The sequence below is a fragment of the Phodopus roborovskii genome, unplaced genomic scaffold (genome assembly GCF_943737965.1).
Source record: "Phodopus roborovskii unplaced genomic scaffold, PHOROB, whole genome shotgun sequence".
NCBI classification, from domain to species: Eukaryota; Metazoa; Chordata; class Mammalia; order Rodentia; family Cricetidae; genus Phodopus; species Phodopus roborovskii.
This window is the reverse complement of record NW_026126444.1, coordinates 1,673,560-1,686,664: the sequence shown is the minus strand read 5'-3', so window position 1 is coordinate 1,686,664 and position 13,105 is coordinate 1,673,560. Positions and strand designations below refer to the sequence as shown.

At 39.1% G+C, this 13,105-nt stretch overlaps 1 protein-coding gene across 5 annotated transcripts in view; it reads left to right on the top strand.

Annotated features, from left to right (window-relative positions):
- Tmem245 (transmembrane protein 245) overlaps positions 1–13,105 on the top strand; it is an 80,321-nt gene that overhangs the window by 33,763 nt on the left and 33,453 nt on the right. For all 5 annotated transcript variants that reach the window (XM_051187848.1, XM_051187846.1, XM_051187847.1 and 2 more), the window contains 3 exons: positions 750–854; positions 3,280–3,362; positions 7,042–7,132. In XM_051187848.1, coding sequence (XP_051043805.1) covers positions 750–854; positions 3,280–3,362; positions 7,042–7,132 — 279 coding nt within the window. The remainder of the gene's footprint in view (positions 1–749; positions 855–3,279; positions 3,363–7,041; positions 7,133–13,105) is intronic.

Here is a 13,105-nt window from a genome sequence, read left to right as displayed (position 1 = left end):
CTCTGACCTCCATACTCACGCCCTGACATCTGTGTATACCCCCAACTAAATAAATATGTATACTTAACTTTTTTAAAATTTAAAAGCCTTCACAACACATTCAGTTAAAAAACAAAGCAAAAAAGCTGTTCACCTACTGTCTACATCATCAGAACTGCATCCACTTCCCAAAACCTAACCTGGGAGCTGTTACTCTGAATTGGCTATTGCTTTAACATTACATGCATCAGCAATTACTGTCTTTATCACCCTAATGTGATGAAAGTAAAATGCATTTGGAATTTATTGTTGTCTGTCTTTGCTCCTAGTTTTTGTATAATGTAGGAGATGACCATTGCAAGGAACATACACATTCTCTAAAGTCATCTGTGTTGGCTAATAATAATAGAGCTTCATGAGACTTAAGTTCAACTGGTGGATTTTCATTATTCAGTTTGGATTGTGTTTACGAGGTCTCAGAATTAGAGACGTAGCATAGTAAGAATTCAGGGGTACATGTGGATATTATTCAGGTTGACTGCCTTTTCATAGCTATGACAATAATGAACTCTCCACATCACAGCAGCAATTAATACTGTTAGTTAATTTTCTCCAGTTAATTTGCTTATAGCTTTTACTGCTTTAATCAGTATGCTATAGTTTGCTTTGCAATGCTGAATATCCTGTATTTGTGATATTTGAATACATACAAATGTTTATTAAGTAATATTTTGAAGATAAGTAACTCTATTTTTTTCATTTCCATGCAGATGATCATCTGGCTGGAGAAGATGTTAGATAAAATTATTAGCATTTTCATCATATTCTTGCTAGTAATAGGAACCCTTCTTTTAGCCCTTCTCCTGACTGCAAAGGTAAATGAAGTACAGCAACTGATTATCTTGTTATAACACGGGCCTTATTGTTAGAATTGCATATGCAGAAGAAGCTAGCAGAAGCAACTGGAAAATGTTATTTGTCTTATCAGAAGTACCTCTATCCACTAAAGTATTCCCATTTTGTACATTAATAATTTTGCTATGAGTCTGCCTAGTATGTTTTCTTTTTAAATCTCTTTTGCACATATTTATTTTTGTCATCAAGCCTTCAGTAAAAATTGTAGTTTAGAAAAAAAGGAATCCTGAAAATAATCCTCCCACACCCCAAGCTGGCTGCCTTAAACGGAAGAGGTTTCTGAACTAGTCTCATGACTCCTAAGCTAATTAGTACAGTGTCCCCTCCTCCCTTATCTCCCTGGGTTCTGGTGTTGATGCCTTCTGCTGGCACTGCAGGCGCAGGCCCAACTCCCGCCTCGGTCTTTTGAGTCTCCACATACAGGCGTGCCAGGGGTGTGCCTGTACTGAATCCCTGCATTATCTCCTTCCCTCCTGTCCCTGCTCTTCCTTCCTGTGGGGTACTTATGTCTGGGACAGTTCCACGTGCCTGTTTTTGTACTTGTTGCCTGTTCTTTTGTCTAATTTGAAATGCTGTCCTCTGGTCATGGGCATGGCCATGTCCTTAAGTCAGACCCATAGGAGACCCTCAGAAGTCTGTGAAACTAAACTTCCTTCATGAAGGGGAGAGAGGTCTTACTAGCCACATGGCAGCTTTTCAGATTCCTCCAGCATAAGTTTTGTTTCCTATTTCCATCTCATAGAGAAAGGCACTCCCCAAAGCACAGCAGCATTTTATCTTCACAGTGGTGTGCTTTCCTGAGGGTAGTTTCTTACACTCCTTCAGTGCATTTTATCTTTATTTATCTGAACTCTGTTTGACTCCACTTCCAGATTTTGGTGTTCCGTTTTCACAAGATTGTGCAGCATACCTGAAGTCATGGGTATCTAACAGTCCTGCAGAGACCCGTTTAGTAACTGTCGACCAGTAGATGATCCAGTGGCAGCAGGTTGCTGAAGTATTGTACTTAGCATGGGCTTCTCTATTTGGAAGTTCTAGTCTTCAGTCAGGTTCATTATGGTTTATTTACTTTTAACCCACTCTATTAGCATTTGTATCTCTTTCATTACCAGTGCTGTTCCTTTCTGTTCTTTAGGTAGCAGTCACATATTGTCACTTCATGTACACTGTGTAGACATGAGCCCTTCCTGTGATTTTGTCATGTTTTACCCCAGATTACCGTACTTTTCAGAGAGATCTTTATCTGCTGGCTGTTTGACTTTTCTGTCCTTTTGTTCTTCTCTGTTTCTCTGCATGGGGTCTTTCAATCTGTGCCCATCTGTCAAGTTCTGTATTTATTCTGTGCTGCAGTGAGATTTTGCTTCCCTCAGCTTCATTGAAGGGTACTGAACCATTTCTTTCTTGTCTACTGTTTAAGTGGACTGAACCTTTGAGGTATCTGGCTTATTTTCCTTTAATAAAGGAATCATTTTCTGGATTACCAAGACACTGTCCACTTGAGTGTCTAATGGGTACCTCAAATGCCACACCAGAAACTGTTCTCACAACCTTTCTATTCTAGTGACAGTTACATTCTTCTAGCTCAGTGAAGGGCTTCAGGATCAGTCTTGAGTATAACTTATGTTTTGAGTACACATCTACTTTGTCAGAAAATCCTTTTGATTTTGACCTTGCCAGTATATCCTAGGGACAAGGATAGACTGAGGCTATCTTATAATTTCCTGCCCATAGAAAACAATATCAAGTCCTTATCAATGCCACTTATAACCTTTGGAAAATGAATAGGTAATTCTTAGAGTCATGTTGACTTTGAATTATTTTGCAGCAGAACTGCAGCTTTTTCTGAAGGAGTTGTTCAATTGTTGTGAAGATACAGCATGACCAAGGCAACTGTTACAAGGGAAAGCATTTAATTGGGGACTTGATTACAGCTTCAGAGGTTCAGTCCATTATCATTATGGATGTAGAACTACATAGAACCATATCAGTGGTTGATTTGTCTGAGTATCTCACTCTGCACAGTTACTATGTTAGCTCACAGTTTTGGTATTGCATATGAAGATGCATAAACATGCACATAATCTGCCCGTGTGTATATATTTGTGAACTAGATATTTATGTTTATGAGTTAAGTATTTGGATTTTTTTTAAGGCAATTGAGCTTCTTGAAGGCACAGAAGGCATACATGTATTTCTTTCAGTATCTATCATAGAACATTATGTATAACAACTTGTAAGTGTCCACTTCTAAGTTAATACAAACTATGACATATAATTAATAAAAACCACAACATATAATTATTTGATTTTATAAAAGTAAAAAAGACATTTTTAATTAGGTTTATTGCTTACTGATTTTTTTTTCTCTTATTACCTATATTACAGGTACATCAAGAAAGTGTACACATGATTGAAGTCACAAGTAGTCTGATTAATGAGACCCTAGCAAATCACCCAGAGTGGGCAAAGTAAGAATACTGTTTTGAAGAAAGATATACTTGGGTGACCAAGTTTCAGCTTCTGTGTGCATGGAACACTGTTCATTGATGTAGCTACATGGGAAGAGAAGAGATGCGGTTTGCCAAAGCTTTGATAAAGTAGAATAATGTAGGGACTAGGAGCTAAAGATTAGGGACAGCTGATACTACTCTGAGGGTCAGACTGACCTAACCTAACACTCAAGACACTCTTGCCTCAGACTCCCAAATAATGAGATTGCAGGTATATATCCCCATGCATGGCTCTACCTTTTAATTTAGTGACATTTTCTGTTATTATTTATTTTTCTTTTCATGAAAGAACATTTTTCTAGACATCTTGACTTTTGTGGTTATTGACAGCAATCATCTTCTCGTTATGATTACCTTATACGTAGACTTCCATGAAACTGCTAAAAATTGAGGCCGTAGATTGTAATTGTGTGCTGACTCTTTTCCATGTGCCAGCTTGGTAGCACACTTCATATTTGAGCCTCAAGAAAATAAACTCATAGGTATTATTGCTTTGGCCTTTCAGTGTGAATTGTGGATAATTGAAGCCAGAACTATTAAATTTATGAATGTCAGTATCTGGCATATAACATGAATGAACAGTCTGGGGAATATTCAACGTACTTCTGGAAGTATTTTATATATTATATGGAAATACTTTTGGAAGGCATTGGGTGTATGAAAAGGCTTCTTGATTAAGGTATATTGTGCCGCCTATTTAGCTCTAAGGGTTTGCACAAGTGAAACTGAAGACTGCAGTTCTTAGCATGGCTGGAGCTTTGTGAAGAGGCTCTATATCAAAAGATTGCTGGATATAAGATAGAAAATAATTAGTCCACCCTCTTAATTTCTGGATTCTTCTCAGTTCTGCACTTCCTTAGACCTGTGGGTCTTAGATAGACACCTTCAAGACTTCTTAGGGTACACATTTCTCTTAAGATCTGGGATTGGATTCAAGCATTTCATCTCTAAGACGCTCCCAAGCAGGTTGGGTGCTGGTTGTCCATGACCCACACTTTCAGAATCTTGTCAGATATTGAATATCTCTCTGCTTTAGAACCAAGTCCTCTGTACTGACGAGGCAGGTGTCTTAGTTAGGGTTTCTATTGCTGTGAAGAGATACGTGACCATGGCAACTCTTATAAAGAAAACGTTTCATTGGGGAGCCTTCTCTCAGTTTCAGAGGTTCAGTCCATTATCATTATGATAGGGAACGTGGTGCATAGTGCTGGAGCTGCAAGTGCTACATCTTGCAGGCAGCAGGAAGTCAACTGACTGTCACACTAAGGATAGCTTGAGCAAGAGACCCCAAAGCCTGCCCCCATAATGATACACTTCCTCCAACAAGGTCACACCTCCTAATAGTGTCATTCCCTTTGGGGGGCATTTTCCCCCAAACAACCACATTCCATTCCCTGGCCCCCAAAGACTTATAGCCATATCATAATGCAAAAAATGCATTCAGTACAACTTCAAAAGTCCCCATAGTTTGTAATAGTCTCAAACTTGTTTCAAAGTCCAAAATCTCTTCTGAGACACATGACAATCTCTCTCTCTCTCTCTCTCTCTCTTTTTTAAGGTTTATTTATTATGTATACAGTGTTCTGTCTGCTTGTGTCCCTGTAGGCCAGAAGAAGGCACCAGATCTCATTATAGATGGTTATGAGTCACCATGTGGTTGCTGGGAATTGAACTCAGGACCTCTGGAAGATCAGTCAGTGCTTTTAACCTCTGAGCCACTTCACCAGCCCACATGACAATCTCTTAACCCTTTCTAAAAATCAAAATCAAAAAGCAAATTACATATTTCCAACTTATAATGGTACAGGATATACATTTCAATTCCAGAACACAGGGAAGGGAGTACAGCAAGGAAAAATACTGGATGAAAGTAAGACCAAAAACCAACTGGGCAAACTCCAAACTGCAATTCCATATTTGATGGCAACATGCTCTTCAGATTTCTAACTGTTGAGCTCTGTTGACTGCAACACACTTCTTTATCTTGGGCTGGTTCCACCCCCTGTTAGCAGCTTTCCTTGGCATATATCCCAAGGTTCTTGCATCATCTTGGGTTCTCTAAGGCAGTCCAGACTTCAGCTTTACAAAATGGCTTCTCTACTAGGCTTCCATTCAGAGACACTCTTGACTCATGCTTGGCCTTATCGGCTTTATTCCATAACTGCTTTCTTTATCCTTAACTCTAAATCCAGAACCATGTTGCTGAAGCTGCCAAGTTCTGCCACTTACTGGGGCTGGAACATGGCTCCCTTGTTTAATTATATCTTTACCAGCTTTCTGTTTTCTTTTACTGCTTAAGCTTTGCTGTCCTTAAATTTTCTCTGTAGACCAGATTGGTCTAAACTCAGAGTCTCATGAGCCTCTGCCTTCCCAGTGCTGGGATTAAAGGCATGCAACACCACACTTGCCTCTAAACTTTCCTTTATTTCCTTTTTACATGTTGGAAATTTAGATAGGGTAGGATCTTGCCCTGAGGTCACCACTCCCTTTATTCCATTTTTTAATCCATTTATTTCTTTGGACATAGAATTTAGTTCTATTCCCTTCCCGGTACTCTTTTTTTTTTTTTTCCCCTTAAAACTTTCATTTTGTAATTTACTCTGCTTGACTAGCCCCTTTTCATTATAAATCTTCATTAGAGTTACCACTAATATCCACAGGACAGAATCTATACTAAGCTATTTAGAGATTTCTTCTGCCAAGGAAATTAATCCAAAATTCACTTTAGCCTCAGGCAGATTCTTTTGACAAGGGCAAAAGGCAGCCATTTTCTTCACCAAAGTATCACAAGAATGATCTCTAGGCAACATACTTAAAATTCTTTTCCTGTGAAACCTCTTGAGTGAGCCTCTGACAGTTCAAATAACTATCAGCACCGCTGTCATCCATGCTCCTACTAGTATGCCCATTAAGTAGTGCTTAAAACATTCTACTGCTTTCATAACCCAATGTACCAAAGTCCAAATTCCTCCAAACAAACACATGGTCAGGCATATCACAGCAATACCCCAGTCTCTAGTACCAACTTCTGTCTTAGTTAGGGTATTTTATTACTATGAAGAGATGCTATGACCACAGCAACTCTTATAAAGAAAACATTTAATTGGGATGCCTTGTTTACAAGTTTCAGAGATTTAGTACATTATAATCATGACAGGGAGCATGGCGCCATGTTGTTAGACATGGTCTTGGAGCTGAGAGTCCTATATCTTTTTTTTTTTTTTTTTTTTTTTTTTTAAGGCTAGAAGAAGTCAACTGACTGTCACAATGAGGAAAGCTTGAGTAAAAGAGACCTCAAAGCCTGCCCTTACAGTGACAACTTCTTCCAACAAAGCCATACCTTTTAATAGTGCCATTCCCTTGGTTGGCATTTTCTTTCAGACCACCACAGCAGGTGCAGAACAGAATGAAAAGGAGGTTGGGGGCGGGGCGAGGAGGTTGGGAAGATAGGTTTGAATCCTGTGGAGAGATGGAAGGGAAATCCTTAGAGTTAGGATTAGGGTCAACAGGCCTGGGCATTAGATGTTCTCTGTTAATGATTGATCAATAATTTGTTATTGGTTGCTTTAGTTCAGAATATTGTTAGGAGAATATACTAAAAATGGACTTTTTCTATTTTCTCTATCTTTTCTATCAGTTGGCTTCCTGAGGCTCAGGTGGTTCAAAGAGCTCTTAATTCTGCAGCTAACAATGTCTATCAGTATGGACGGGAATGGATAACCCACAAGGTAAGGAGTGGATCTTTCTCATGCCTTTCTCTGTGCAGGATTTTTACAGGAGTAACTTCTTCCTGTGATAGAAGATGTGTAAAGATTCTGTTTGGAGCAGTTTCCAAATGTATTTTTGAAATATATTCACATCTACAGGTAGACAGGTACCTTAAAATGGAGTCAAACTCTCAGGATATCACACTGAGCAGTGCTTCTGGCCTGAGTAGTCTTGAGATAGATCTGATTTATTTGTGTTTTAGGGTAGAATGATCACAGACCTTGAGTGGTCAAATAAGACTTTGTGGAGGAAGAAGAATTCAAGAATTCATGCAAACATGTTGAATCCTGTATCTGTTGCTCACTGTGTTTGGCAGTTTCCAGTTTCATTTAACATTCTAAGTTTCCTGTAGTACTTTGAACTAGTTTACCTGCCTTCCAGATGAGAACACAGGCTGGGCAGGCTCAGCAGATCCCGATGGCTGTGTGCTGTGTTTGTTCCACACTGGTGACTGACTAAATCCCTGTTTCTGTCTGCTGTAGCTTTCTGTCAGTGTGTGTATGGTTGGAACTAGAGTAAGTGCTTTCAGGTGGTACTTGAGATAAACCCAGAGGGATGGCAGGTCAAAGAAGAGTGTATTTAAGAAAGTTATTTGTGGAGTGAAGATACAGAGGCATGAGTGTGCTTGTGCTTGAGATGAGCTTGACTAAAGGGAACAGTTTTTTGAAGGAGAAAGAGTGGTAGAGGAAAAGACACAGTTGGACTTAAGGAATAGGTTTTCCAGTATGGATTTGCAGTATACTCCTCTCCTCGTATTGCCCAGATAATAAAATTAATTTTCAGCCTTAATAAACCAACTTAGTTAGGAAATACTACTTTGACAAGATTGAGGGCTCTGAAATTTGTGCCTCCCAAATTGTATGAGCAATTCATTTATTGTTTAAAACCCAAAAACAGAGTATTGGAGAGATGGCTTCAGAATGGTTAGTAGTACTTGCTGCTCATACAGAGGACCTGAGTTGGGTTCTCAGGACCTGTTTGTTGTCTTACAATCTTCTGTAACTACAGTTCTGCAAGATTTGGCACCCTCTTCTGATCTGTGCAAGCACCAGGCATGTGCTCGGTGCACATACATACATGTAGGCAAACACTCATACTCATAAAATAAAATAAATCTTAAAAAATAATAAAATTCAAAACAGTACATCACAATTATGAGAAATGGGCTCTACATACATTCATTTCTATCTGCTAATCAAAGATGGGATCATTAAGAGTTGAGAGAAAGTTTGTCAGTTGTATTATGTCTGTCCAATACAGTATGATCAGTTGGCACATGATAATATTGGAAAAAAATTGATGGTGTAGCAAAAGATGAATATGTATATTTAGATCTCAGAACTGTTATAGGAGAAAGAGCCACTTGAAAGAGCTTGCAGCTTTCTATAAATGTGTTATTTTCCTAAAAATACAGCATTTTGTTTTGATTTATAGATACAGGAGTTTTCTGACAATCTTGCCTTTTAGGTGAGAAGATAAAGGGAATTTTGGATAAATAATACATCTTAGATTAAATAATTTTCAGACTACTTACAGAAAAAAATAGCTATTATAACCTCTTGTTCAAGAAGACTCTAAAAGTAAAGGTAGTTGAGGACATTGATATCAAAAGTTATAAAGTATTTGTGGTTCTGACTTAGACAGAGGGATAGTATATAATAGCCATCAAATGTCTAGCAAGTGGTAGATGGATCAACACGATAAATTTATTCTGTGTATGTGTGAGTGATATGTGAATGTATGACTATCTGTACATGCTTGTATAAGGGTGTGTGTGTGTGTGCGTGTGTATATGTGTGAGGGAGAGAGAGGGAGAAGAAGGAGAGAGGGAGAGAGTTAGGGCAGCTTTTGAGTTTTGGTCCTCGCCTTTAAGGTGGTAAATTAGATGAAGAAATGAAATACTGATAAATGTTACAGTATGCATGAACACTGAACATATAATGCTGGCTTAAAAAATACCAGTTATTGGCTGGTGAGGTAGCTCAGTGGGTAATGCATTTGCTGTGCAAACCTGATGATCAATCAGAGTTTGAGTCCCAGAACCATGGTGGGAGAAGAATACCAACTCCACAGAGTTGTTCTCTGACATCCACCTGTGTACATGGTACCCCTCTCAACATACACAATAGTAATAATAATAAATAAAGGATCAGCCATAACATGATTATAAAGGATCATTCCATTAACATGAAATACCTTAAGTGTCAAATCTGTAAACAGAAAATAGAGTAGTGGGTTCTAGAAACAGGTGAATCTGAGGGGAAATGGGAGTGATTGTTAATGGGTGATAAAAATTAATTGTAATGGCTAAGTAACTATAAATATATGTAAACCATTGACTTGTCTACTAAAATGGGTTATTATGCCTTATACAGTTGTTAAAATAACCATTGAAACCACGTGCCTTAAATCTTTTTTTGAGACAGGGTTTTTCTGTATTGTTTTCCAGCCTGTCCTGGCACTCACTCTGTAGACCAGGCTGACCTCGAACTCACAGAGATCCGCTTGCCTCTGCCTCCCGAGTGCTGAGATTAAAGGCATGCGCCACCAATGCCCGGCAATATACCTTAAATCTTAGGTAGCTCATAATCTAAGAAATGGATTGCAAGAGCCAAAATCTAGAAGGGGTTGAAGTTAGTAAAACTGCCATGCCCAGAAAGAAAGAAGGTTTAATTTTTCATTTAGGTAAAAGCACAGGCAACTCTGAAGGTTCCAGGTTCCCCTGCCTGTATTGTTAGGCGTGTCTCCTGTGTTCCTACATCTCATCTGTGTTCTATGCAGGCCTTCTATTGGCTGCCATCATCACCCTTGCTTGAGCTCTCCTTTCTGTTTGGTGTGTTCCTTTCAAAATTTCCAACTGGAGATGCTGTACCTGGACAGCAGAAGAGTCAGTACTGTTTCCTCTGTTTTTCTGCTCTGACCCCAAGTGAAAAAAGCACCTGTCTAGGCCAGTGGAGAGCAGAGAGCCAGAGTTAACAGCCTCCTAGAGTCTAACACTGGTGAGAGGAGATGGTATTAAGCATTTAAACAAATAAAAATTTTAGGTACTTAGCTGTACATTGTGCTGTACACATTTAATCCCAGCAGAGCAGACAGATCTCTGAGTTCGAGGCCAGCCTAGTCTACAGAGTGAGTTCCAGGACAGTCATGGCTACACAAAGAAAGCCTGTCTCAAAAAAACAAAACAACAACAACAAATTTTTTTTTTAAGTACTCATAAAAATGGGTGGTAAAGAGTGATTTAGGGTGATGCTTTAGTTAAATGTCCAGAGAGTTCTCTGAGGCAGCAGCCTTTCTACTAAGACACTAATGAGAAAGCAGATGGTGAAGGTCTGGGGAAATCAGCATCCGCTGGGCAGAATCCATTCACAGGCTGTTGAGTGGTAGCAAGTACATGTGGTTGAAGGGTGAGGAGGGCCTGTGGGAAGACAGGGTGCTTGCAACAGAGACTGACACAGTGAGCCAAAGAGGGCTCTAAATGATACTCTGGCTTTAGTGAGTTTTCTGATAGTAGTGCTAAGGGCATTAGATTCCAGCCTTCTTGTGTCTTGCAGGGTATATTATAGCATAGCAGGACAGTGTTCTGGGTCTTAGGTTGATGTTCTGCTGGGTTGACAGCACTATGGGTTTGTAGAGGGTTTTACATGTTATTATACAATATTTTTTTTTTTTTTTTTTTTAGCCATGGTGTTTTAGAGTCTGTCATTGTTTACTGGGTGTCAGAGTTCCAAGCAAGATGGCAGCGTAAGGTAGTGCTTCATTGCACTGATGACCATGCTGTGGACAGTCTCCCAGAGGCTGACTAAGCACTTTAGGCCTTTTCTGGTTAGGGGTGTGTCAGAAGTTGATGGGGTAGGGTAGGAGAAGGCCTGTGAGTGTCTGACAGTCATGTACTCAGAGACAAGTAACTAAAGGGAGTGTGTGTGTTTCTGATTAGTATCTGCTGTGAGGTGTTCTCTGTGTATTGGTCACAGAGCCTACACTTAAAGGAACATTAGAGAACTTCCTTTTGTGAGACAGTCTCATTGTATAGAACAGTGTGGCCTGGAACTTACAGTCCTCCTGCCTCAGCCTCCCTAAGGCTGGGCTTGCTGGGATACATCTCCATGCCCTGAATTAGGCAATTTTAGCAGTGGCTCTGCACACCTAGCTGTGGCCTTGAACTTCCATAGACACTTTCTAAAACTTCCTACACTGACTAGAAAAACCAACTGTTGAGTTGCTGATCTGTACCTGGGTATCATAATGTACTCTGTCATTGAGCTATGTCCCCAGACCTACAAAGCCATTTTCTTTCTACTCTTGGGTGGTTGCAAAGATCACATAAGGTAAAAGCATTGTAAAATGCCTTTCAGAGATAAGTGGCTTTTATGTTTAATATGAATAATTTGTGTCTGGTTTATGAGTAAATCATTTTAATAAAAGGTTAGGTATTTGTACTAGATTTGAGTGATAACTGGATCAAGTATTTATAAGGCTAACATTGAGTGGACAAAGAGGTGCGTGTGTATTATAAACCAATTTGAAGAATTTGATTAAAGGAAAGAAGAACAAATTATTGGTTCTCATTTAATGATTGCTAAATTATCTTTAAGGTTTTCAGTTAATTCATAATATCTTGGGAAAACTGGTTTACAAAAAGTACTCAAAAGTATTATTTATACAACTCCTTTGAAAGTTGTTGGACAGTTGATAGTCAGTACCATTATTATCCTTGGCTCCTGTTCATTTCTTTTGCAATTGGTGATGTGAAGAACGAACTATATGTAAAGATGTCGACTACCTTAAAAATTGGGACTGTTTGGATATCCACCTCAGAGTAGTGATTAAGTTGCAGTGCATTTAATAAAGGAATTGAATTTAATTAGGTTACAAACACTAAAGATGAAATATTTATGATTCATGACAACATACAGATTTTAAATTTCATCTCTGTAATTTCCTCTGGAGAGGAAGTTGCTGAAAAAATGGGGAAAGTGAGGTTGCTTTAAGAAAATAAAACTACATACTCATGCTTGTCCTTTAAAATTGCTTTTTGGGGTTGGGGAGATGATTTGGTTTGTAAAGTGTTTGCCATTCATGAGGACCTGAGTTTGGTTCCGAGCACCCATGTAAACAAAGCCCTGTCCACACCTTTAAGCCTGGTACTCTGGAGGCAGCAGGTCTCTTAGTTGGAGGCCAGCCTAGACTACAAATAAGGGAGACCCTGTGTCCAAACAAACAAACAAACAAACAAACAAAGAACAAAATAAAAAGCCAGTGTGCATGCATGTGTGTCAGTGAGCTTTTGTTATCTCAGTGCTGGGTAAAGGCTGGAGGATCTCTGGGCCTTACTGACAAACCAGTCTAGTTTAATCTGGTGAACTCCAGGTTTAGCGAAACTCTCTAAAAAAGGGAAATGAAGTGTGGCTGTGGGGGATACCTGGTATCCAACTTTGGCTTCCACACTTATGTGTACGTGTGTCCTTGTGTCTGCCACCACACATACACATACAAAAATAAAACTTACTAAATTTTTTTTTTTTTTGTCAGTGCTAAGGATTGAACCAAGTGTCCTGCACATACCAGGCCAGTGATCTCCCACTGATCTGTTAATAAGGAAATTGTAATCTGTGCTGCCCTGTGTCAGGTCTGAAGCTTGTCCTGCCAATCCTGGCCTGTTTCAGCAGACTTAGAAATATTCATGCTCTAAGTTTTACTTAAGAGTCATATGGTAACCCTTAATAATAGAGGAGTAATGCACGACCTAAACATAATAGATGAGCTCTAGGCACACAGGGGAAAGGTTTTCCTCTGGGTGGGTAAGATCAAATGGTCATCAAGTGTGTTTTCATTTGCATTATTCTCTGAGAAGAAATGAAGGTTGAGAAAGAAGATGGAGATTTTGCTGAAATATGGAGGCATCTTTTAAGAAAATAACATAATATGGCTAA